The 27,740-nt window shown below is 40.7% G+C and overlaps 1 protein-coding gene across 4 annotated transcripts in view; it reads right to left on the bottom strand.

Moving 5' to 3' along the window:
- The window catches only part of QRICH1 (glutamine rich 1), a 50,119-nt gene that overhangs the window by 17,605 nt on the left and 4,774 nt on the right, over window positions 1-27,740 (bottom strand). For all 4 annotated transcript variants that reach the window (XM_077859000.1, XM_077858998.1, XM_077858999.1 and 1 more), the window contains 2 exons: window positions 21,346-21,675; window positions 1,826-2,866 (listed from right to left, as the gene is read on the bottom strand). In XM_077859000.1, the coding sequence (XP_077715126.1) occupies window positions 1,826-2,866; window positions 21,346-21,654 (1,350 nt within the window). In that variant the 5' untranslated portion in view covers window positions 21,655-21,675. The remainder of the gene's footprint in view (window positions 1-1,825; window positions 2,867-21,345; window positions 21,676-27,740) is intronic.

The following is a 27,740-nucleotide window of genomic DNA, read 5'->3' as shown; positions in this document are numbered from 1 at the left end:
TGCCAGCTCCCTTGCATGCATTCCCAGGAGTCCCTTTCCTCTGAGGCACAGTTCATTCAGCAGTCCCATGAGACCACAGGCCCTAAAGTTTGCTAACAGTTTTAAGTAATAAATTTATCCATACTTCTGAGGTATCCTTAAAAAGATTTAACAATTAGGGGCACCTGCATGGTTCAGTCAAGCCCCTGACTCCTGGTTTCAGCTCAGGTTATGATCTCCGGGTCATGAGACTGACCCGAGATGGGTTCACACTAAGCACAGAGTCTGCTTAAGATTCTCTCCCTCTCGGGATCCCTGGGTGGCACAGCGGTTTGGCGCCTGCCTTTGGCCCAGGGCGCGATCCTGGAGACCTGGGATCGAATCCCACATCGGGCTCCCGGTGCATGGAGCCTGCTTCTCCCTCTGCCTATGTCTCTGCCTCTCTCTCTCTGTGTGACGATCATAAATAAAAATAAATAAATAAAAATTCCAGTATTAAAAAAAAAAAAAGATTCTCTCCCCTGCTCACACCATGCTTTGCTCCTTCTCTTAAAAAACAAAAAAATTTAACAATTAGAAAAAAGCCAATTTTGAAGTTAGAATTTCAAGAGTTAAGTCTAAAATTATTTCAAAATACATTTTTCTTTTTTTTAAGACTTTATTTATTCACTCATTCATTCATTCATTCATTCATGAGAGACACACAGAGAGAGGCAGAGACACAGTCAGAGGAGAAGCAGGCTCCCCGCAAGGAGCCCGATGCAGGACCCGATCCTGGAACCCTGGGACCACGCCCCAAGCTACAGGCAGACGCCCAACCGCTGAGCCACCCAGGCGCCCCAATACATTTTTTTCAAAATAGCTTCTGTAACAGAAAATTAACCAAGGATTGATTATTTTTAAGGAACACAAAAGCACCTATAGTGGTAGCTTCTTTGATACTCCCAAAGGTGATTACTTTTAACAGGCCCACCAGAAGTATTTTAGATTTTCTAATTCACCCGTGTCCACAGATCGTAATTAAAAAAGAACAATTTCACAGCCTTTCCGCTGTGATGAGTTTACAGCCTGTGCACTAAACTTTACAGGGTTCCACAAGATCCATTCATTTGTGATGCAGAAAGTAAGTTATTAAAATCAGACAACACTCAGTGTGTCCCATTAATTTTTCCCTAGAACTTTACTCTTCTTAAAAAAAGAAGGACCTGGATGCCTGGGTGGCTCAGCAGTTGAGCGCCTGCCTTCAGCCCCAGGGCACGATCCTGGAGTCCTGGGATTGAGTCCCACATCGGGCTCCCTGCGTGGAGCCTCCTTCTCCCTCTCCCTATGTCTTTGCCTCTTTCCCTCTATCTCTTATGAATAAATAAAATCTAAAAAAATAAAATAAAAATATTGTGATTTAATGTGATTTTAAAAAACGAATTTCACCTTTCTTTCATCCTCTTTAAAAAGGAGTATCTGCCTTCAGCTGGAGTTCCGGAATGATCCTGGAGTTCCAGAATCCAGTCCCACATCAGGCTTTCTGCATGGAGCCTGTTTCTCTCTCTGCCTGTATCTCTGCCTCTCTCTGTCTCTCTCATGAATTAATAAATAAAATCTTAAAAGAAAAAAAAAAAAAAAAGGATCCAAGGTATCTATCTCCAGGTACTAGGACAGAACTCCTGCCTATTGTATAGCTTTCAACTGCTGCTTCTATTCCCCCTCCTCGACCCCAACTAAACTATTAAATATTATATCACTGCAAGACCAACATCATTGCAGTAAACAAGCCAGAGGTTGCCAGGAAAGTTCTGTGTTGCACAGGGCCCTGGGGAAGCAGGCTGCCCTTTAGATAAGTCTCACTTACTGAACAAGTAACCTGGAGCTGCTGCTGCTGCTGCTGTGGCGGTGGCGGCGGCGGCGTCTGTTCCTGGGGGGTTTGTTGTTGTGGCTGTTGCTGGGGGTCCCATATATGGACAGTCTGAGCTGTGTTCTGGTAGGTGCCTGCCACAGCCTGCACAGCCACTGGAATGTGGATGTTGCCATTCATGAACTGTGCTGGAAAGAGAGAGTTTGCAAGGGTCTGCACTACCTCTTCATGGGAGTTTTTCACTACAGACGTGGTGCCCACCATCTTCTCCTTGTCATCCTCCAGCTTTACAGCTGCCAGGGCCGTGGGTGAGCCACTGACGTGAACTGCATTGTAGGCTTCCTGGGGAATGGCAATGTGGGTAATGCTCTGCTGCTGAGGATCCCCACGGGGCTGGGCAGAGTAAACAGGGATGGTCCAGGTTTCTCCTGTAGGGCTAGTAATGGTCCCAGTGGCACTGTACAAGTGGGCACTGTCTACTGTCAGTAAGTCTGGCCTCAAAGACACGTAACTCTGCTGCTGGCCCTGTGGAATGGCCAGCACAGTAGCCACTGGCTGCCCTGAGATGGCATAGGACACAGTGATGGGCATGTCCACTTTGCGCTTCTTCACTGGCTGGAGGACACTGGCTGTGCCAACCCGCCGTTCTCCTTCCCGGGGTGAGCCCTGCTGAGACGGTGGTGGGGAAAGGGCACCCACGGTCTGGATTTGGATCTGCTGACCCCCGGCAAGAGACTGGCCAGCCACCAGCTGAGCCTGGATCTGCTGGTGTGGGATGTGCTCTTCTGGAATCTCTGCAGCCTGGATCTGCTGGGCTGCCTGCACATGCTGCACCTGGATCTGCGCGGCCTGCAGCTGCGAGGGGCTGGGGCTCTGCAGAGACGGAGTCTGGATGGAAGGGGTTGCCGGCTGTGGTGCTTGGCCTTGGATCTGCACCTGGACCTGGATGGGCTGCTCAGCAGGCTGGTGAACGGTGAGCTGTGGGGAGAGCTGCTGAGCCGAGACCTGCTGTGGAGACTGCTGTACCTGCACCTGTACCTGTGGCAACAAGATTCAGCAGTGAGTGAACCAGGCAACATTAAGGATTCATCCCCAAAAGGAAGAGATCTCAGGCAGAAGCCCTAGGTGATGTGAGGAGGAGGGGTTGCTATACCCAAGGCTTCTGAGGAGACCACAACCCCCAAAATCATACGCAAAATCCTCCAGCATCACACGGCATTCGAAGCAACAAGTATCTACCAGAGCAAGCAGGACTATCAACTGGGATCTATGAAAATATCAGAACTTCTGCTTATTTTTAACTTTTGTTTTAAAATGTGACACCCTTTATTTTTGCACCTTGGTATATATGTATATAATTTACAAAAATATATTTTGGTGTATGTTTAAAAAATTGTTTATCCATAGGCTGAGTGATAAAAAGTGTGGGGACGAATGTTCTGTTAAGGTAAGTACATTTCAAGGCATGCAATTCTCAACCCAGAATCAAAACTACTCCTACCACAGATCAGTGAAAAACAGTAGAAACAAAACTCTTGAAATCCCTTTTGGAGAGATCTCCCAACACTGCTACTAAAATGCAGCTACTTAATAGCTTTGTTTTAATAAAGAAGCCCATAAAAAAACCCCACCAAGATTCCTGATAATTTAATCTAAGGAAGGTTACTATATCCTGAACCACACACATTTCTAACAATAATGCAGCTCATTTCTTATTATTGTTACCTTGGCATACAAAGCATCATGAAAGGATGCCATGTGTTGCCTGTAATCTGAAAAAAAAAAAAAAAAAAAAAAAGATTTTTTTCCTTCAGACACACATATCTAAACTCTAAATACTGGTACGAAGTAGGAAGGTAAAAAGAAGGCAGATGAGAGATTATGTAATAACAGGAGACACACCACATAAGTAACCAAGCATGTGCTGAGATAACTGGTTATCCATATAAAATCAATAAAGTTATACTTCTTCTTCATATCATACACAAAAAAAATGAGGGAGAATCTGAATAGAGGTCGGCAAATGGCAAATAAGCACATGAAAAGCTGCTCAACATCATTAGTTGTCATGGGAATGTAAATCAGAACCACAGTAAGATGCCACTTGAAAGCCAGTAAGACAGCTACAAAAAAAAAAGAAAAAAAAAAAAAGATAGTAACAAGTGTTGACAGGAATGTGAAGAAATTAGAATCCTCATATCGCTGGTAGGAGTGTAGCTGCTTTGAAAGTCTAGCAGTTCATCAAAAGGTTAAACATACCATATGACAAACTTATGAAAAACAACCCACATGACCCACCAATTCCACTCTTAGGTATATACCCAAGAGGAATGAAAACTATGCCCACAAAAAATGTTTATAGTAGCATTATTCATAATAGCTAAAAAGTAGCAACAACCAAAATGTTCATCAATTGATAAATTGATAAATAAAATGTACCATTTCCATAGAACAGAGTTATTATTTAGCAATAAAAATGACATTTTGATATATGCTACAACCTAGATGAAACTTGAAAAACGTTATGCTAAGGAAGTCAGTCACAAAGACTAAATATTGCATGTCCATTTATGTGAATGTCCAAAACAGGACTTCTAAAGAAATAAAAAGTAGACTTGTGGTTGTCTAAGAGCAGAGGACTGGGGAAAATGTAAAGTAACTGTTAATGGGCATAGTGTTTCTTTTTTAGAGTAATGACAATGTTCTAAAACTGATGTAAGGTTGCACAACTCTGAGAGTAGATTAAATAACTGCTTAATTGTTGGGACGTCTAGGTGGCTCACTTGGCTCGGGCTTTGGACTCTTGATTTCAGCTCAGATCATGATCTCGGGGTCATGGGATCAAGTTCTTTGTCAGGCTCTGCACTCAGTGGGGAGTCTGCTTAAGATTCTCTCCCTCTGGGGATCCCTGGGTGGCTCAGCGGTTTAGCGCCTGCCTTTGGCCCAGGGCGTGATACTGGAGTCCCGGGATCGAGTGTCAGGCTCCATGCATGGAGCCTGCTTCTCCCTTGGCCTGTGTCTCTGTCCCCTCCCCTGTCATGAATAAATAAATAAAATCTTAAAAAAAAAAAAAAAAAGATTCTCTCCCTCTGCTCCACTCCCTGCTCATATACGTTCTCTCTTGGTCTCTCTAAAATAAATATAAATCACCATCACCACCACCCACCTGGGGGGCACCTGGGTGGTACAGCTGGTTAAGCATCCAACTCTGATTTCAGCTCAGGTCATGATCACAGGATCATTAGCTCGAGCCCCATGTTGGCTCTGCACTTAGTGTGGAGTCTACTTGTGATTCTCTCTCCCTCTGCCCCTCCCACTTGTGCTCTCTGGCTCTAAAATAAATAAATCTGGGATCCCTGGGTGGCGCAGCGGTTTGGCGCCTGCCTTTGGCCCAGGGCGCAATCCTGGAGATCCGGGATCGAATCCCACGTCAGGCTCCCGGTGCATGGAGCCTGCTTCTCCCTCTGTCTATGTCTCTGCCTCTCTCTCTGTGTGTGTGACTATCATAAATAAATAAAAAATTAAAAAAAAAAAAAAAATAAAATAAAATAAATAAATCTTTAAAAAACTAACCAAACAAAAAACCCACCTCACCGAATTGTATACTTTAAATGGGTTTATCTTATGAGAATAAGATCTCAAAAAAGCCATTACTAATTAAAAAGCAAGGAAGTTATAAAAAGAGTATAACAGACCTTGGAGTTAGACTTGAAGTTGAATTGCTGCTGTACTTTTCTAGCTGTGAGTCCCCTAAGTTTTAGTTTCCTCAGGTATAATAAAAAGGGGGGAAACACCTAAGTCCTTACACAGTTACTGTGAACATAAGATTAGGTGCTTGAAAGATAGGTTTCCTTCATTATAAAGCAGTATTTCTTTACAACAGTGAATCTCAAAATATAGTTTCCAGGCCAACAGCATCATCACCCAGGCACACTTGTTAGAAATACTAATTCTCAAGTCCCACCTCAGAACTATTGAATCAGAAACTCTGGGGAACCGGCCCAATAATATTAAGTCTTCCAGGTGACTGATGCATGCTCAAGTTTAGAATCAGTGCTTTCAACAAGGACATAAAGGAAACTATGGAACCAGTTAATACAGAACATCAATTTCTAAGTTTTTTGGTCTCAGGACCCTCTCAAAAAATTATTGAGGATCCCCATTAGCTTTTATTTATATGGATACAGGTATTGATATTTACTGTATCAGAAATTAAAACTAGGATATCACACAAACCAATCACGTTAACATAAACAGTTTACTCTTATGAAAGGGCATATCTAGCTTTATTGCACTTTGCTTTATTGTGCTCACCACACAATATGGGTTTTTTAATTTTTATTATTTTTTAAAGAATTCTTTATTTATTTATTTATTTATTCATGATAGACAGAGAGAGAGATAGAGAGAGGCAGAGACATAGGAGGAGGGAGAAGCAGGCTCCATGCCGGGAGCCCGATGCGGGACCCGATCCCGGGACCCCAAGATCACGCCCTGGGGCGAAGGCAGGCGCTAAACCGCTGAGCCACCCAGGGATCCCCGTTTAGTTTTTTTAAATGAAGATTTGTGGCAACCCAGCACTGATCAAGTCTATTGGCACCATTTTTCCAACAGCATCTGCTTGCTTTATGTCTCTGTGACACACTTAGGGAACTCTCACAACACTTCAAGCTTTTTGTCTTTTTTTAAAAGATTTTATTTATTCATGAGAGACAGAGAGAGAGAGAGAGGCAGAGACACAGGCAGAGGGAGAAGCACGCTCCATGCAGGGAGCCTGACGTGGGACTCAATCCCGGGTGTCCAGGATCAGGCCCTGGGCTGAAGGAGGAGCTAAACCTCTGAGCCACCTGGGCTGCCCTCTAAGCATTTTCATCATGTCTTTTATAGTAATCTGTCAACAAGATTTTTGATGTTACTAAGTTATTTGTTGTAACTGTTTTGGGCCCAACAAACCTACCCATATAAGATAGCAAACTTAATCTGTAACTGTATGTGTTCTAACGGCTTTAACCAACTGGCTGTTTCCCCTTCCTTGGGCCTCCCTATTCCCTGGAGACAAAATAATACTGAAATTAGGCCAATTAATAACAACAGATTCTAAGTGTTTAAGTGAAAGGAAGAGTCATTTCCAAAGGCTAAAAATGATTAAACTTAGTGAAGAAGACATGTTAAAAGTCAAGGTAGGCTCAAAGCTAGGCCTACTGTACCAAACAGTCAAGTTGTGAATGAAAAGGAAAACCTTTTTTTTTTTTTTTTTTTTATGATAGTCACACACAGAGAGAGAGAGGCAGAGGGAGAAGCAGGCTCCACACACCAGGAGCCCGACTTGGGATTCGATCCCGGGTCTCCAGGATCGCGCCCTGGGCCAAAGGCAGGTGCCAAACCGCTGCACCACCCAGGGTTCCCAAAAGAAAACTTCTTGAAGGAAATTAAGAATGTTACTCCAGTGAGCACATAAACGAGAACATCAAATAGCTTTATTGCTGATAAAGAAAAAGTTTAGGGCAGTCCGGGTGGCTCAGCAGTTTACTGCCGCCTTTGGCCCAGGGCATGATCCTGGAGACCCAGGATCGAGTCCCATGTTGGGCTCCCTGCATGGAGCCTGCTTCTCCCTCTGCCTTTGTCTCTGCTTCTCTCTCTCTCTCACTCTCCCGCTGGGTGGCCTCTCATGAGTAAATAAATAAAATCTTAAAAAAAAAAAAAGGAAAGAAAAAGTTTAAATGATTTGGATGGAAGATCAAACCAGCCACAACATTCCCATAAAGCCAAAGCCTAATTCAGAGCAAGACTCCAACTCTCTTCAATTCTATAAAGGCTGAGAGAGATGAGGAACCTGCAGAAGAAAAGTTTAGAGCTAGCAGATGTTGGTTCCATGGTTTAAGAAGCTATCTCCGTAACATAAAAGGGCAAGGTGAAGCAGCAAGTGCTGATATAGAAGCTGCAGTAAGTTATCCAGAAGGCCTAGCTAAGATAATTACAAAAGTGGTTATACTAACCAGTACATTTTCAGTGTAGATAAAACAGAGTATTTGAAGAAGTTGCCACCTAGGATTTTCGTAGCTAGAGAGGAGAAAGCAATGCCTGGTTACAAAGCCTCAAAGAAGAGGCTGACTCTATGTTAGGGGCCAATGTAGCTGGGGACATTATGGTGAAGGCAATGCTCATTTATTACTACAAGGGTCCCAGGGCCCTTAGGATTTATGCTAAATCTACTCTGCTTGTACTCTGTAAATGGAACAAGAATAGCTGGATGACAGCACATGTTTAATAGGGCTTACTGAATATTTTAATTTTGAGCCCACTGTTGAGACCGACTGCTCAGAAAAAAAAGATTCTTTTCAAAATACTACTGCCGTGGACAATCCATGTGGTCACCTAAGAGGTCTAATAGACATGTACAACAAGAAAATTGTTTTCACATCTGTGAATACAGTATCCATTCTGCAGTCCAACAATCAAAGAATATTTTTGAATTTAAAGCCTTATAATTTAAAAAATAAATTTTGTAAAGCTAATGATATTTTAGATAGAGAATGATTCTTCTGAATATCTGGGCAAAGTAAACTGAAACCTTTGGAAAGGATTCACCATTCTAGATACCATTATGAACACTCATGATTCATGGAAGAGATAAAATATCAGCATTATCAGAGGTTTAAAAGAAATTGATTCTGACCCTCACAGATTACTTCCAAGTATTCAACATTTCAGTTTAGAGAAAGTAGATGTGGTGGAAAGAGCAAGAGAACTAGAATATGGAGCCTGAAGATATGACTGAATTGGTGCATTCTTACAATAAAACTGTAATGGATGAAGAATTGCTTCTTAAGGATGAGCAAAGGAAATGGTTTTTTGAGACAGAATCTATACCTGGTGACAATGTTGTTAAGATTGTTGAAATGACAACAAAGGATTTAGAGTATCACAAAAACTTAGTTGATAAAGCAGCAGCAGGGCTCCAAAAGACTGAACATAATTTTGAAAGAAGTTCTACTGTGGGTAAAATGCTATCAAACAGCATAGCATACTACAGAGAATGGGGCACCTGGATGGCTCAGACTTTGTGTCCGACTCTTGATTTCACTTTAGGTCATGATCTCAGGGTTGTGAGATCAAGCCCCAGATCAGGCTCTGCACTCAGTGGGGAGTCTGCTTTAGGTTCTCTCCCTTTCCCTTGTCCCTCCTCCTGCTCTGTGCACGCTCTCAAATAAATAAATAAATAAATAAATAAACTCTTTAAATAAATAAATAACTCTTAAAAAAAAAAACCCACTGCTACAGACTTAGATACACAGTACACCTTATAATTGTTATCACTTGCTTAAAAACAAAATTTTAAAAACCTGGTTATTGGGGCAGCTAAGTGGCTCATTTGGTTAACTGTCCAACTCTTGGTTTTGGTTCAGGTCATTATCTCATTGGCAGTGAGACTGAGCACACATCAGGCTCCGTGTTCAGCAGGGAGTTGACCTGAAAATTCTCCCTCTGCCCTTCCCCCTCACTGTCAGACATTCTCTCAAATAATCTTAAATAAATAAATAAATAAATAAATAAATAAATGAATGTCTGGTTATTATCACTAAATCATAGTGATATGATTTAGTGATAATTCTATCTCAAAAGACCACTTCCTTTGCTCATCTTTAAGAAACAATTCTTCATTGCTTCAATTGTCTCACATATCCTAGTGATATGATTTAGTGATAATATGCTTCATAAGTTTACTATTATATTTTTCTTAAAGATTAATTATCGAGGTGCCTGGGTGGGAGTCAGTTAAGCACCTGCCTTCAACTCCGGTCATGACCCCAGGGTCCTGGGATTGAACCCCACATAGGGCTCTCTGCTCAGTGGGAGCCTGTGTCTCTCTCTCTCCCTCTGCCTGCCCCTCCCCCTGCTTGTGCTCTGTCAAATAAATAAAATCTTAACAAAAAAAAGATTTATTCATGTATTTTTTTTTAAAGATTTTATTTATTTATTCATGAGAGACACAGAGAGGCACAGACGCAGAAGAAGGCTCCGTGCAGGGAGCCCGACATGGGACTTGAACCTGGGTCTCCAGGACCACACCCTGGGCTGAAGGCAGCTCTAAACTGCTGAGCCACCTGGGCTGCCCTATTCATGTATTTTTAGAAAGACAGCACCTGAGCAAGCACAGGGGGGCTGGGGGGCAGGACAGAGGGAGGAGAGAGAACTCAAGCAGACAAACTCCTTGCCAACTAAAAAGCTCCATGCTGACTGAAAAGATCCATTAGGGGCTTGCCATGACCCTGGGATCACCAAGGGAGCAGAAACCAAGAGTTGGACACTTAGCTGACTGAGCCACCCATATGCCCCTACTGTATTGAAGTGATTTTTCTTAGAAACCATTTATCAACATTCAGACTTCCAAAAGAAACAGAAACAAGTTGTCGCAAATAAAATGGAATCAGAACTACAGGTTGGGGGGTGGTGGTGGTGGTAATAGGACTACTCCTCGCTCCAGAATAAACAAGTACAAATAATTTGATGCCATTTTAGATTCAAAGTAGTTAGAATTTAATTACAGGAGTAAGAGTTAAAAACACTTTGTGACATTTCTTTACCAATGTCAACATACTGAATAAGAAATGAGCTATTATATATTCATAACCTTTATTCACAACTATCGTTGGTCGATAAGAATTAAATGTTATTTTTATTACCTCCCTTCCAATTTTTTATTTATATAAAAACATTAACTTTTTATCTGGTTAATCTGCTATATAATCATAGTAAGAATTTGGAAACTCAGCAAAATAAAGATTTAATTCTACTCGAAAAGGAAGTAAAAGAAGTGAATTGAAAGAACTGCTCAACTTCGAGTATTTTTTCTCAGAATTCCTCATTGGAAAAAAAAAAAAAAGGAAAAGACGTTCAGAAATTGGTACTGTAATCCATTAGCCCTATGTATCTGAACAGGTTTATCTGTGATTTTCTAGGTTATAATACTTAGGTCAATTGTCTCAAAAGAAAAAAAGCCAAACTGACAGACTGGTAACTCAACAAACTATATATATAAGATACATACATATACATATATAAATATATAAAACATAAAGCTTTTTCAAACTCAAGACTAGATTTAAGAGGATTCTCAAGAGGTAAAAAGAGGTAAAAGAAGGAAAAAGATCATCTCTAAGTCTAGTATATCCTAGAAAAGTTATATATCAAACAGGAGACCGGGATATTTCTGAGGGAATGAATTTGGTTTTACTGCTTCAAAAACCAGTTTCTCACCTTCTATTAACTCCTCATAAATCACACTGTTTTAGTCCCCTTCACATTTAAATCATTCAAATTTCTCATTCAGTACCTCTCACCTTTTCCAAAGTTTTTAATTGCCATTTTTCCCCTGTTGATGAGAAATTAAAATAACCATATTTCTGGGCTTTTGACCATGTTATAGTATAGCACTACTTTCTTCTTAAGCATTCTGATTTTGTATTTCAACCTGGAAAGACTGCTTTCTACCTTTTCTATACAGGTACCACACTGCAAGTAGATCTCAATTCTGAGCTGGTTCTGCCAGCTCTGGTTGATCCCAGGGTCCTGGGAGCAGGGAGCCTACTTTTCTCTCTCTGCCCCTCCCCCAACTCAGGGCGCTCTCTCTCTCTCTCTCTCTTACACATTCTCTCTCAAATAAATAAATAAAATGTTAAAAAAGGAAAAAAATTATCTGGAAATAAAAACATGTCAAAGAGATATCTACACTCCCATGTTCAAAGCATTATTTATAATAAGACATGAAAATGGTTGAAGTGTCTATCAATGGATGGGTGAAGAAATTATGAAATATATTTTTTAAATGTGGTATTATTCAGTCATAAAAAGGAAGAAATTTTTAGATCTGTGGAACACAGATGGACACTGAAGGCTTTATGCTAAGTGAAGTACGTCAGAAAGAGAAAAACAAATACTAATGATCTCATATATATATGGAATCTAAAAAACAGAACTCATATAAAAAGAGTTGATTTGTGATTACTAAAAGCAGTGGGTGCAGGGAGGTGGAAGTACTGGATGAATCTAGTCAAAAGGTACAAACAAACTCTGAGTTATAAGATATACAAATGCTAGGGATATAATGTACAATAGTACAATAGGATGACTGTAGTGAATACTGCTGTATGGTTTAGAGAAAAGTTGTTAGGAGAGTAAATCCCGGGACACCTGGGTGGCTCAGTGGTTAAGCGTCTGTCTACCTTCAGCTTGGGTCATGATCCCGACCTGGGATCAAGTCCCACATCAGGCTCCCTGCAAGGAGCCTGCTTCTCCCTCTGCCTGTGTCTCTGCTTCTCTCTGTGTGTCTCTCATGAAAAAACTAAATAAAATCTTAAAAAAAAAAAGAAATACTATATTGTAACTAAGCGTGATTTTTAAAAATGAATTTCACTTTTTTTTTATCCGCTTTAAAAAAGGGAATACTAGAAAACTTATGATAACATATGTGGCTCACATTCCATTACATGTTTTGAGTCTGTGAGGGACGGCTGAGGACAGTGCTCAGTATGGTGGAAGACCACACTAGTTGAGGAACCTATCTGCAACATTTAACAACTAGCCTAGCAAAACTTTAGGGACTTTGGTAGAATTTCACTCTTTAAGTAAGTGAAAATGGTAAAAGTCTTTATTCAAGTATTAAACACTTACCAAATTCTTAACAAATGAACTTAAAAATATGGTCAGGGAAGAAATTTAAATGTGAGTAAAAGGCTGGACATGAAGGGCCAGAAAAAGCAGCAATAAATGGTTCACCAATCCAAAGTGATGATCAAGATCCCAATCAGCCCACATGTACCAGGGAGAGTAGCTGACTGCAGTCCCATTTTTGGCTGCAAACCCATGTTTGCAGAATACATCATAACATGAATGCTGCCTCTCCAAGGCAGAAGCCAGAATCAGCCTCTGAACCCCTCCTGCTGCTAGAATGAGGGCATGTGACCAAAGCTTCCCAAATTAGACACACAGTGCATGAAATTTGGACTCAGATGGGAGCAACATGAGGCAGCAGGAACCACAATCTCCATTTTCTGGTGAGAGTGGAGGAATGTGGCAGAAATGGAGCAGGATGGCATAGATCCCAACAAGACTTTAGGAGAGCAAGGACCTGTGCCCAAGGGTGCAGCAGCAAGTCCTTGCCAGAGCAAGCCAGCAATGTGACTGGAGTCCTGTTCCTGGCTACACAGTCTCTAAGACCCATTCTCTGGCCCTCCCACAAATTCCTTGAACTAACTGCTACTGTTAGTCATTTCACCTGAATAAACCAAGGAATTGAGGGGAAATGTTTGATATTTGCAAGTAAAAACCAATACCCAAATACAGAAAATATCACACCAAGCTGAAAACTTCAAAATAGTATTTACCCTGAGACTGGCTGACGTTCAGGAGTATTAGAGATCTGAACTGCATCTGTTAACAGTTTATGTATTAAAAGAAAAAAAAAAAAGATGGAGCACCTGGGTAGCTCAGTTGGTTAAGCATCTGACTCTTGATCTCAGGGTCTTGGGTTCAAGCTTTGCCTTGGGTTCCACGCTAGGCGTGGAGCCTCCTTACAAAAAGAAAAAAAAAAAAAAAAGGGATACCTGCATGGCTCAGTGACTGAACATCTGCCTTCAGCTCAGGGCATTGCGTGATCCTGGGTCTACGGATTGAGTCCCACATCGGGCTCCCTATAAGGAGCCTGCTTCTCCCTGTCTATGTCTCTGCCTCTCTCTCTCATGAATAAATAAAATCTTAAAAAAAGAAAAAAAAGAATAAAGTGGCAAATTACCAACCGTGTGGGAATACTTGTTTATAAATCTTTGGATACTTTTCATTTTTTTTTTTTTATTATTATTTTTTTTTAAAGTTTTTTTTTTATTTATTTATGATAGTCACACAGAGAGAGAGAGAGAGAGAGGCGGAGACACAGGCAGAGGGAGAAGCAGGCTCCACGCACCGGGAGCCCGATGTGGGATTCGATCCCGGGTCTCCAGGATCGCGCCCTGGGCCAAAGGCAGGCGCCAAACCGCTGCGCCACCCAGGGATCCCTCTTTGGATACTTTTCAAATATTTGAAAAGCAACTGGAGGGACGCCTGGGTGGCTCAGCAGTTGAGCACCTGCTTTTGGCACAGGGCATGATCCCAGGGTCCGGGATCGAGTCCCACATCGGGCTCCTTGCGTGGGGCCTGCTTTTCTCTCTGCCTAGGTCTCCGCCCCCCTCTCTGATAGATAGATAAAATCTTAAAAAAAAAAAGAAAGAAAAGCCATTGGAACCCTAGGTAGAAATGGCACTAATAATCATAAGAAAACAACAGCTGTTATTATTTATTTATTAAAGGATTACTATGTGCCAGGCAGTGTTTAAGACTCAATATTTTACATAATCCTTAAAGTAACTACAACATAAAGTCTTTAATTTTCATGACATAGATAAGGAAATGAACTCTGTGGTTAAATCACTTGCCTAAGATGATATGTATAAAATTGCAGCGGCAGACCAAACTCCTGTTTGTCTCAGAGCCAAGTCTGACTCTTGATTAACTCTTTCCTCACTCTCAGTAATTCCACACTATGATGGGGAATTAGGGACCATCCAGCATGGAGATCAGCAAGAAGAAAAAGAGAAAGAGGGACAAAAGTTGAAATGACAAACAAGGAAGAGTTGCACTTTGAGCCACTGAAGCCTTGAGATCTTCACTTCGAACACCAAAAGAAGCAAGTGATGAGATCCCCTTCCCCAAAGTATACTTCACTTAGTGAGGTCAGATCGACCAACCAGCCTTGTGTGAAGCCTCAGTTCCCACCCTGTTGAAGGGCAGAGAAGAAACAAGTAATTTTGGGGGGGCTAAAATTTTATGAGTGAAACCTGACCCCTGGGATTCACCATGAGAAGGCGTTCTCTCTGGCACATGTATTCAACTCTATGTGGCTACTTTAGGAAACATCCAACTCAAGAGGCCTCTTGAAAGGGAAGTTCCAAATGAATCCCTTTCACCTGGCTCAGGTTGATTTACCAGAAACAGAAAACTTGGGCCTTTCCTAGTATTGTACACACTGTCAAGGTATTTACATGGCAGCTCCTGTTTTTGCCTTCAGAAGGTGGCTCCCTGGGGATCCCTGGGTTCCCCGGGGTCGAGTCCCACATTGGGCGCCCTGCGTGGAGCCTGCTTCTCCCTCTGCCTATGTCTCTGCCTCTGTGTCTCATAAATGAATAAAAATAAAAACAAAAATAAAAAGGTGGCTCCTTATCTTACCTAGCTGTACGATACTATGATATAATAAAAAACTATGTATTTTGTTCTCTCTGGTTCCTGGCCAGAGCTCTAAAACCTTTGTGATTTCATGATAATAAAAGTGCTATATGCATCTTGTGTTCTAATGAGGCAACTCTTGGTGGGCTAATGGATGGAGGCTAGTCACCAGAAAGACCAAGCCATGTTTAGAAGCTTGGTACTCAGGGTGCCTGGGTGGCTCAGCGGTTGAGCATCTGCCTTTGGCTCAGATTGTGATCCTAGGGTCCTGGGATCGAGTCACGAATAAGGCTCCTTATAGGGAGCTTGTTTCTCTCTCTGCCTGGATCTCTGTCTCTGTGTCTCTCATAAATAAATAATAACTTTAAAAAAAAAGAAGCTTGGTACTTTTAGCCTCACACTTCATTCTCTGTAGAAGAAAGAGAGGCTAGATAGAAACTGAGTTACTAAAGAATTACGGGATTCCTGGGTGGCGCAGCGGTTTAGCGCCTGCCTTTGGCCCAGGGCGTGATCCTGGAGACCCGGGATCGAATCCCACATCGGGCTCCCAGTGCATGGAGCCTGCTTCTCCCTCTGCCTGTGTCTCTGCCTCTCTCTCTCTCTCTCTCTCTGTGTGACTATCATAAATAAATAAAAATTAAAAAAAAAAAAAAAAAAAAGAATTATACGTATATGATGTAGCCTCCAGAAAAATCCCAGAAGTAGGGGATCCCTGGGTGGTGCAGCGATTTAGCGCCTGCCTTTTTGGCCCAGGGCGTGATCCAGGAGACCCGGGAACGAATCCCACGTCGGGCTCCCGGTGCATGGAGCCTGCTTCTCCCTCTGCCTGTGTCTCTGCCTCTCTCTCTCTCTCTGTGTGACTATCATAAAAAAAAAAAAAAAAAAAAAAAAAAAAAATTCCCAGAAGTATGGGGTTTAAGAAACTGCTGGATTGGTGAACACATTCACATGCCAGGAAGGTGGTGGACCCCAACTCCATAAGGACAGAGGCTCCTGTATGTCTCTATCTGGCTGCTCATCTGTATTTTCTGTATTATTTATTATACAATATATCAGTAATTTGTGTTTCCTTGAGTTCTGTGAGTTGTTCTAACAAATTATGAAAAACCTGAGGAGGGGTAGTGAGAATCCCAATTGACAGCTGGTCAACCAGAAACACAGGTGACATCTGGGACTTATGATTGGTATATGAGCTGGGGGGCAATCTTGTAGGACTGATCCCTTAATTTGTGGGACCTGAGACCAACTCCAAGTAGACAATGTCAACTGAATTGTAGGACAGCAAGTTGATGCAGAGAATTGGTTGATATGAAAAAAACCCACACATTTGGTGGCCTGAAGTGTGATTGTTTTAGCAGTAGAGAGTAAAGGAACACAGTTAAGACTTATTCAGATAGTTACTCTTGTGATCAACATATACCTTTGTCTCCCACAGACTCATTAAAATTGTTCTAAGGGGCAGCCCTGGTGGCCCAGCGGTTTAGCGCTGCCTTCGGCCCAGGGTGTGATCCTGGAGAACCGGGATCGAGTCCCATGTCGGGCTCCCTGTGTGGAGCCTGCTTCTCCCTCTGCCTGTCTCTGCCCCCCTCTCTCTCTGTGTCTGTCACGAATAAATAAATAAAATCTTAAAAAACAAAAAACAAAACTGTTCTAAGGATGTAATTACTTTGTCAAATCCAGCAATGTATGTGCTGGTTCTAGGGTGGACAGATGAGGAAGTCAGGAGGTCAGGGAACAAAGGAAACTCTGTGGTGATAACAGATGGTTTTCAAAAAATAATCTAATTTTGCCACAATTTAAAAAAGAAAAAAGAAAAGGAATCTAGAAAACAGCCTATGTTCCCAAGATAGTATATTATTTTGAAATTTTAAATAACAAAAATATAGACACAATTTTTTATTCTTATCAAATGGGTTAGGCTGAGACACAATACAGCAGACCCTGAACAACTTGGGTTTGAACTGCATGGGTCCACTTAAACACAGATTATTTTTCGATAAATGTGGTGTAATACTAAAAATGTACTTTCTCGCTGCAGGCGGCGCCAAACCACTGAGCCACCGGGGCTGCCCCATCTTCAAGATTTCTTTATGGGACGCCGGGGTGGCTCAGTGGTTGAGCACCTGCCTTTGGCTCAGGGCATGATCCCAGATTCCCAGGTTTGAGTACCACATTGGGCTCTTTGCGTGGAGCCTGCTTCTCCCTCTGCCTGTGTCTCTGCCCCTCTCTCTCTCTCTCTCTCTCTGTCTCTCATGAATAAATGAATAAAATCTAAAAAAAAATAAAAATAAAAATAAATAAAAAACTTAAAAGATATTTCTATACATTAAAAAAAAAGATTTATTTATTTTGAGAGAGAGAACATACACATGCAAGCAGGAAGAGGGGCTGGGTGAGTAGGTGAGAAGTGGACTCCCCACTGAGCAAGAAGCCAAATGCAGGGCTCAATCCCACAAACCTGAGACCATGACCTGAGCCCCTGAGCAGAAACTAATAAGAGTCAGTCGCTCAACTAAGCCATCTAGGCATTCCCTCATGTTTACTTAAAAATTCAAGCCCAGCATGGAGCCTACTTAAAAACAAATACATAAGTAAATAAAAACTGGAAATCTGTCTCCTTAGCACCCTATTCCCAAGCCCAATTACTGTTTTAAACTTCACTCTTATTCAAGGACCACTACATTCTATATGTTAAAAATCAGCAATACTGGGGATTCCTGGGTGGCTTAGCAGTTCAGTGCCTGCCTTTGGCCCAGGGTGTGATCCTGGAGTCCTGGGATCGAGTCCCACAACAGGCTCCTGGCATGGAGCCTGCTTCTCCCTCTGTGTCTCTACCCCCCGCCCCCATGTCTATCATGAATAAATAAATAAAATCTTAAAAAAAAATCAGCAATACTAAATTAGTTTTGACACTTGACAATCTGTTAAACATCCTACCCTGTCAATATGCACAGACCTACCCCATTCTTCTGGCTACAGAGGACTGTATACTAAAATTGAATCATTATTTACCATTTCCCTTATTGACTTGTTTCTAGTTACTTCTATAATCAGTGCAGCAGTGAATATCCTTGTATACAAATATATCTGCGAACACAAATGCAAGGCCAAAGGTATGCACATTTACACATCTCACAAGTATTGCCAAAATCACTTTAAAGAAGTTACACTAATTTATCCTCTCCATACCCTTGCTGTCCTGGGTGAAAACTTTATAAATGTTTTCCTATCTAATAAATGAAATATATTTCACTTTTAAATTTATAGTTCCAGGGCAGCCCCAGTGGCACAGCGGTTTATTTTATTTTATTTTTTTATTATTTTTATTTTTTTGGCACAGTGGTTTAGAGACGCCTGCAGCCCGGGGTGTGATCCTGGAGACCCAGGATCAAGTCCCACGTCAGGCTCCCTGCATGAGGCCTGCTTCTCCCTCTGCCTGTGTCTCTGACTCTCTCTCTCTCTCTCTGTGTGTCTCTCATGAATAAATAAATAAAATCTTTAAAAAATAAATAAATAAAAATAATAAAATTTATACTTCCATAATCACCAGTAGTATGAAACATCTTCTGATAAGGTTATTAGCGCCACCCCTCTGTTCATTTTGTTACTATCATTTTTTTCTACTTTCTAAGACTTCTTGGCATATTAGAAACACTATTTAGAAGCACAGACTCCAGTTATAACAGCTTGGGTACAAACAGCAGGTACTGGTACAAGGCTTCACCTCTCGGGCAGCCCAGGTGGCTCAGCAGTTTAGCGCCACCTTCAGTCCAGGGCATGATCCTGGAGACCAGGGATTGAGTCCCACATCGGGCTCCCTGCATGGAGGCTGCTTCTCCCTCTGCCTGTGTCTCTGCCTCTCTCTGTCTCTGTGTCTCATGAGTAATTAAAATCTTAAAAAAAAAAAAAAAAAAAAGACAACCTCTCTATGCCTCATGTGCTATCTTTTTTATGTGCTATCTTTAATTTCAAAAATTATGCTTTTAAACAGTATAGGTAGACCTATAAAAGAGATCAAGAAATCAACATGTGTGTATAATTTGGGTGTTTTTTAAGTGGGCATGGAGCTGGGCTTTCAAGCTGGGCTTGAACTCACAACCCTGAGATCAAGACCTGAGCTGAGATCAAGAGTTGGATACTTGACCAACTGAACCACCCAGGTGCCCCTGTAAAATAATTTTGTAACTACAAGGCAATATTTGATTTTAATGTTACTCAGGGGAAAAAAAAAAAAAAAGTTCTTCAAAGTCTTATATAAAGTTGTATCTTCAGGAAATCCGGGTGGTTCAGTGGTTGAGCTTCTGCCCTTTAGCTCAGCTCGTGATCTGGAGGTCCTGGAACGGAGTCCCGCATTAGGCTCCCTACAGGGAGCCTGCTTCTCCCTCTGCCTATGTCTCTGATTCTCTCTGCATCTCTCATAAATAAACAAACAAACAAACAAAAAAAGTTGTATCTTCAGTCACATTTTTATTAATTATGTCTGGCTTATGATTTTGGTAGCTTTAGATTAACAATGTCAATTTTCATGTAACATCAATATCAATATTTAAGTTAAATCTACAAAGCTAACTTTTAGAAAAATTAAATCCCATCTGGCTTAAGCCAGTTATTAATGAAAATATATTTGCCTTATGAGGTTTTTTTTTGTTTTAAGTGAGAGAGAGGGAGCACAAGTGGTGGGAGCGGCAGAGGGAGAGAAAGAGAATCTTAAACAGGCTCTACGCTCAGTACTCCTATTTCATGGATTTATTATTATGTTCACATTTCTTCTTTTATTTATAGGGCTTTTGGGGAAAGAATATGATGTTAATAGGTGACCTCAACCAGCCATCCTAAAAATAAAGTCTCAACACTTTAGACTCAAATCCCAAACCACTTGGTTCCCTAGTTTGTTTTTGTTTTTTTTAGAGATTTATTTATTTATGAGACACATGGAAAGAGAGAGGCAGACACACAGGCAGAGGGAGAAGCAGACTCCATCAAGGGAGCCTGATAGGAGACTCCATCCCGGTACCCCGGGATCACACCCTGAGCTGAAGGCAGACGCTCAACCGCTGAGCCACCCAGGCGCCCCTTTCCCTATTTTTTTTAAAGTGAGCTCTATACCCAACATGGGGTCTGAACTCAAGACCAAGATCAAGAGTCACATGGTCTAAGGATTTATCCAGTCAGATGCCCCGATCCTAAGCCATTTTAATCTTATAAAAAACGAAGTCCAAGCTGTATAACAGCAGAATAATTTCTCAAACCAAAAGGTCAGCCTTCTCTTATCTACCTTTCCTGTACCCCTCCTTCCTTACAACGAATGGAAATAACAAAGACTGTGTTCCTCCAAGTGCCAGATGTTTTATCTATTATCTGTCTCAGTCTCACTAAATAGTTATTATCCCTATTCAACAGATGAAAAATCTAGAGCTAAAAAGATTGAAATCATGTCAACAAATAGGAGGTTAAGCCAGATTTAAACCCAGGAATGCAATTCCAGAGGCCATGTCCTTCCAATATAACTACCTGCATTCCTAAGGAGCAAAGAGGCCACAGTCTTTCTATCTCACCTGACATACCTCTCCATAGTTCTTGCCCCTCTGTCAGGTTCTACCCTTTCCAATTCTCTTGGTGGAGAAAGCATTGAGGGCAAGGAGCAAGAAAGCAGTATTTGTAAATGGAGCATACTGTTAGTTTCACATGAGGCACTTTTACCTTCCCAGTCCATGTATTAGTTTCTCCTCTTTGTGAAAGCTCATTATCAATTAGCATTATTTCCTGAGGATTACAAATAGTAAATGCAAACCTAGAAATCTACAAGTGACCTAAGTCATGGAACCAAACAACTAAATGAAGATCACTAAAATGTATCATATATATCTTAAAATAAGTTCCAAATGCCATGCTTTAAGTAATGAGCTAAGATGAGCCCCTCCTTTGCTCTTGATCTGTTCAGGGTGATATAGATAAAAGGGGACCTTCACAGTTGTGTCACATCCAAATCCAGTCCCAGAAGACCTCTAATTCCTGTACTGTTTAATTTTCCAAATCAAATGGCAAGTATCTGTAGTCTTTTTATTTTCTGGTGGTTGCAAACATTTTTAGTCTGTAGTATGAAAGCCTTTGTGTTAAATAAAATTTTTTTATAAAACAGAATACTCCCCTTAGTGAAAATAACCTTGGACATTTGTATATAAGATGTGATGTTCCTACTAACCAAAACCCTGATGGCAAATAAAACCTATTAAACAGGATGCGCCTCAACATTTCCTTTTTACCTGAACCTGCTGTGGCTGTTGAACCTGAATCTGCTGTTCTTGTTGGGTTTGTGGCTGAACACTGGTGGTGACTGGACAGGCAAGTTCAAGCAAAGAACCAGCCACTTCGGTGCTATCTGTGTATATGCAGTTCCCACCCTGTTGGTACACCATGGTAGTGGTAGCTGTCTGCTGGAACTCCTGAAGGGCTTCTGGCCCCTTTGAGGCTAGTGAGTCCAGAAATTCCTTCATCCTGTGTTGCGGGACAGACCGAGCCTTCACTCGGATGTACTCTTCAAAGGAAATGGTGTTCTCCAGAGAATTATTCATATTGCAGAGTCCTTAGGGTTCCTAGAAATAAAATAAATGACCAGAAATCAAAATTATGCTATTGTTTTCATATTTTGAAATGCAAAAAGCAATCATTCTTGCATTAGAGTGGTATATTCAGGAGAACTGTGTACCTCTAGAATCCAAAATAAAGTTACTTACTATACTTTTTTTTTTTTTTTTAGTTAACAGTGTCTTAAAATGTTTCTATTAACATTTCTTAAATCAAACTATCACACTGAAAACAAAAAACAAAGGCATGCGTCACAGTACTGGATTAAACAGACTGAAAACACACTCTCCACCCAGCACTAGGCCAATGCCATCTTCTTGGAGCCAAGCACTGGACAATACAAGTCACATGCAAAACTACTTTGTGACCATCACAGAGAGGACTACCAAGGAAGCTAGGAGCAAGGATTCTTCTGGCGTGTTCAGTTTCTGCTGCCAACTACGTCCTAGAGTGAAGAACATATATGCCATCTAGCTGTATAGCAAGACCCTCGAAAAAGAGAATATATATTATACTTCATCTCCCAACAGAAATACCAATAATCCATTTACCATATACTGCTCACATTTTTTTGTAGCACAGCTTCCTGATCAAAGCATGGATTTTAGAGCTAGCCCGCCTGGATTCAAATCCCAGTTTGATCTCTCCTTAGCTCTGAAACCCTGGACAAGTTAGTTAACCTTAGTTTTCTTGTGTATAAAATGGGGACAAAACAGTATTTATCAAGCATAATTGACATAAAGTTAAACATACGTAAAGTACTTTAAAAAATACCTGACAAAGATAGCACTATGTAACTACTAATATTAAAATTAGTTGGAGGAAGCTGAATAGTGCTTTAAATAACTAGGTCACTACTAAAATTCAAAATAAATTGTGCAAATTTTTCATTAGAGTATTTCCCCTAAGAATGAATCTGCAGGGGTAGATAGTAATTCTCAATTACCTGAGAGACAACTGTGCAATCTACCTATAGACTGCTGAATGTCCAGCCACTGCTGCTTTCATACCATTCCCTCCTCTCTGGATCAGAACCATCTCCAGAACAAAAGCAGCAGCAGGATATGAGAGTCACACAAACCAAGGTAACCTTTTTGCCAAAAAGGACTTTGTCAACCATAAATGGAAAAGTGGTTTCCTTGAGCCATCAAGGAAAGGCTAGAAGGGCATCAAGAAATGCCACTCTTTCACTGCCCAGATGTTTTACCTTATGTTCAGATAAAAGAGATATGACTAATCATCTCCACTCTTCCACCTGACTTTAAAATCCTGGCAGACAAGACTGTGTCCCGATTATCTCTGAATGGCTGACACATGTGGTAGGCACATACATGTATGTGTATCTATGCTGCATTTCTAACTGAATGTAAATAAGAATTATGGCTCAGGGGCACCTGGGTGGCTCAGCAGTTGAGTGTCTGCCTTCAGCCCAGGGCGTGATTCCAGAATCCCAGGATCGAGTCCGGCATCGGCTCCCTGCATAGAGCCTGCTTCTCCCTCTGCCTGTATCTCTGCCTTTCTCTCTCTCTCTCTCTCATGAATAAATAAAATCTTAAAAAAAAAAAAAGGATTATGGCTCTTTGTCCCTGTAACATCTATAAATTATAACCATAGCAGTTACCCTTTTTCTTGCTAAGTGGTTAGTATATATCTTGGCAAAAGAACCTATATATCCAGGACAAGTGTTGAGACCAAAGAAACATATGATCCTTATTGCTATTAAGTTACTAACACTGGTAACATTTCTGTGGGTCACTGTAAATATAGTATGCAAATTATACTTGGGTACTTTCAAACAGAATAGACTCAACAGTAAATCTCTTACAATGATGCATATAGTATATTGTAAATATATTTCTTCATGAAGAACAACACATACACCTTATACTATCTAAAATCAAATCCCAGGCCACTACTCTCAAGAGAGCCTCTACTTCTCAGGAAACCCCAAGCACAATAAAGTACAGAGAACAGCAAGTGCAGGTCAGGTGAGTGCAAGGTTAAAGCCTTTGCTGACAACCTCTAATCTGAAATTTAACTCGTTCGTCCCTTTCTCACTTCTCTTCTGACCATCTCCCTTACTCAGTTCTCCCTTCTCTCTGCTGCAAGGGCTTTCCAGATATCTTCTCTCAGAGCTGAATATTAGGAGGTCTGCTATAAGACTCTGAAATTAAGCTCTCAATGATGTCCATGGCACAAATGAGAAAGACCACAACCAATGTCAAGCACCTTATCCTTTTGTTACCTATTCAGAGAAGGACATTCCAGTGTAGGTGACCCACAGTCACTCACCACACTGACATGAATGTGTCAATCTCCCCTCTGATAAGAGCATCATGACTGGAATTTCCTTCTGAAGAAGGGAGCTCTCATAAAACAGATCCAACAACATTACAAAATTCACAACATGTGACTCTAAATACTTAATCACACCTACCCTTCTACTCAAAAAGGAACAAAGAGAGATATATGAACAGCAATTAACTGGTTCTCTACCATGCTGCTACATATTTCCGTTTTCCACCTCCATTACAAAAAAACAACAGTGGTCAACTAAAATGTACATTTCCCCAGATTTATTTTCTTCAACAATTAGTTGTATTCTCACAAAATTCCGAGAGACTGCTTGAAGTCTGAGACTGTACTGGAATCATAGCTACTGTGTCACAGCAATTTTTTAAAAAGTATAGAGAACGATGCAGCAAAACCTTTTTTTGTCTCAAATGTGGGAGAAAATAAGTACAAACACACACAGATACAAAAAAAAAATTGCAAATTAAGCTTATAGAATCGGAAAACCTTCAAACAAACATTGTTTGGTAAAGGCAAGCCCTGAATCTTCCTATGACTTATTTCCCTTCATTCTTTCAAGTTTTGGTAATCAGGAGGCTTAAACCTCATCTGAAGCCTGATATTAAATATAAAGGAAAAAAGCACCAACTTCTCCTCCTAACAAATATTCTTCAGTATTCAGAGTAGAATTATACCAGGTTTTCTGGGTTTCTTTGGGTTTTTTTTTTTTGGGGGGGGGGCAGTAAAAGTAACATCCATTTTCTAAGAAGAAATATTCAAATAGTACAGAAACATTAAAAACAACACCACCACAAAAACCAGGTAAGTATGCTTTCTTGATCTACCAATTTTAAATACTGACCTGTCCTTCAGGAAAGGTAAGTTTGGGTCATTTAAACATCCTCCTCCTCTCACCAACCCCTGCCAATCACATTGTTATTTTTGCCATGACCACTTTCATAGCTTTATTTTTTAAAATTTTTTAAAGATTTTATTTATTTATTCATGAGAGACACACAGAGAGAGAAAGAGAGGCAGAGACACAGGTAGAGGGAGAAGCAGGCTCCATGCAGGGAGCCCAACGTGGGACTCCATCCCAGGTCTCCAGGATCAGGCCCTGGGCTGAAGGCAGCGCTAAACCACAGAGCCACCCAAGCTGCCCAAACTTTCATAGCTTTAAATCTCTATTTGTAGACTTATTAATGTTCAAATATCTCTAGACTTCCCACTACGTAAGGGAAGGAAATTAAATTCCCGTGTCCTCCATTTTTGATAAGCATTTAGCAAAGGGAGTAGAGTTTCTTCTTCTTTTTTTAAAAAGATTTTATTTATTTGAAAGAGCGCGTGCAACACACAGAGGGGGAGGGAGAAGCAGGCTCCCGGATAAGCAGGGAGCCGGATATGGGGCTTGATACCAGGACGTTGGGGACCACAACCTGAGGCAAAGGCAGATGCTTAACTGGCTGAGCCACCCAGACGCCCCAGGAGTATAGCTTCTAATTAATCAATCATTTAGTTTTAGAAAAAAGCATTTCATACCAAATTAAACTTGGGATATAAGCAAATCCTATCTGTTTTTCTAGAATAGTATCTTAAAATAAATCACTATAAGAAACTCTAGTCCAAATATAAACTTATTCCAAAAAGGACAAATAAGATGCATGGATATTCAGCTCTCAAAAAGAATGTAATAAGGGGCACCTGGGTGGCTCAGTCACTTAAGTGTCTGACTCTTGATCTCAGCTCAGGCCAGGAACTCAGGGTCATGAGTCGGAGCCTTGCTTTGGGCCCCACACTGGGTGTGGATTCTATGCGAAGAAGAATTTAATTTAATTTAAAAAAAGAAAGAATGAAATTGAAGTTTAGAAATATATCTGCTATAAGGTCTCAAAGTTCATTCTTTTAAGATTTCATTAAAAAAAAAACCACCAACAGCTTGAACTAGAAAAATTCGATAAAACTCAGTAAATGTTGCTAAAGGCTCATAAATAGGTACTCATTCTATTCTTCTGTATCCTTGTGAAAATACCTGAAATATTATACGATAAAACCACCTTTTGTATTTTAAACAGTTTAGACTACAAAGTATAAAAACCCTCTGTGGGGAAAAAAAAAAAAAAAAAAAAACAACCCTCTGTGGTGCTCCAAACTTAGAGCCAGTGGAGCTTCAGGCAGAAGCCATTGCTTCCCAATTCTCATTGCTTTTTACTTTCACTAAGCCTCTAGGAGGTTCTTCACTGACTCTGTACAAGTCCACAGAATCATTTGAGAACCAATGAATCAGAGGAAGCCAAAAATTTTAACTAATAATGGATTAATGGAGAACTTACAAAAACTGTTTTTGTTTTGTTTTGTTTTTTTAGATTTTAAGTAATCTCTATACCCAATGTGAGGCTCAAACTCAACAACTCAGAGATCAAGAGTTGCATGCCCTACTAACTGAGCCAGCCAGGCGCCCCCTAGAGAACTTAAACGTTTAACTGAAAAGGCCAATTTAAAAGAACATTCCAATCTGCCCATTTATACAGACTGAAAAACACATGGCTTCATTTCTTGTCCTTTTAACCTGCTCACTTGGCAGTATCCAACAGACTGACACATCCCAATAATGAAAGTACACTAAGTCAGCATTTGATCTGACACAAAAGTGGTGCTTAGAAGGGGGTGGAGAGTAGAGGGAAAGCTTCAGAAATATATTTCAATATTTTAGACTAGTCAGTGAGAAAAAAAAAAAAAAACACTTAGAAAAATTAAATTCTCAATAGTGGTGATGACAGTTTCTTCTTTTGTTTTTATGCTCAGAAAAAGCCTTCCCTACCATAAGGTCAGGTCATTAATCACTTATAATTTTTAAATTTATAATGTGATTTTCTAATATAATGCTTTGATCAATTTAAAATTTATTTTGCATAACGTGAGGTAAAAGTCTAATTTTATTTTTTCCAAAAGCAAACAACTTGTCCCTGTATTGTTTATTGAATTATTGAAATTCCTTTGCCCAGACTCGAAATGCCACTGTTATCATATACCAAATTCATATGAAGAAAGTCTGCCCCTAAGCATTTACTGTGTCAGTCTACAGATTTTTCTATAATACAGTAGCTTAAAAAAAAAAAAAAGTATCTGAAAGATTTCTTGTCCCCTCAACACAAAGTTTATTTAAATTACGTATGAGAAGGGAAGCAATACAATTTTATTTATACATCCCAGTATTGTTTATACACCTAATGGGAAAAGAGACACAAAATAACTCTAGTTATGCCTTGGCAGTAGAATCACAGAGAACTCAAATTTCTTCTTGTTTAATTTGTATTCTCCACAATTTGTATTAAATCAAAAAGATAATTAACATTAATCATTTTTACACAGTGATTATACAATAAAAATAACAGACACAAACAGTTCTGGCTGATCATAACATGATTTTCCCCTCAAAATCTGAAACTCCATGGGACACCTCGGTGGCTCAGCAGTTGAGCATCTGCCTCTGGCTCAGGGCGTGATCCTAGGATCCGAAATGAGTCCCCCACATCGGGCTCCCTTCCATAGAGTCTGCTTCTCCCTCTGCCTGTGTCTCTGCCTCCCTCTCTCTGCCTCTTATGAATAATTTTTTTTTAAGATTTTATTTATTCATGAGAGAGAGAGAGGGAGGCAGAGACACAGGCAGAGGGAGAAGCAGGCTCCCTGCAGGGAGCCTGATGTGGGACTCAATCCCGGGACTCCAGGATCACGCCCCGGGGCCGGCCAAAGGCAGGTGCTAAACCGCTGAGCCACCCAGGGA

The sequence above is a fragment of the Canis aureus genome, chromosome 19 (genome assembly GCF_053574225.1).
Source record: "Canis aureus isolate CA01 chromosome 19, VMU_Caureus_v.1.0, whole genome shotgun sequence".
Taxonomy (NCBI): domain Eukaryota; kingdom Metazoa; phylum Chordata; class Mammalia; order Carnivora; family Canidae; genus Canis; species Canis aureus.
Note: the sequence above shows the minus strand (reverse complement) of the source record. Positions and strands in the feature narration are given on the sequence as shown.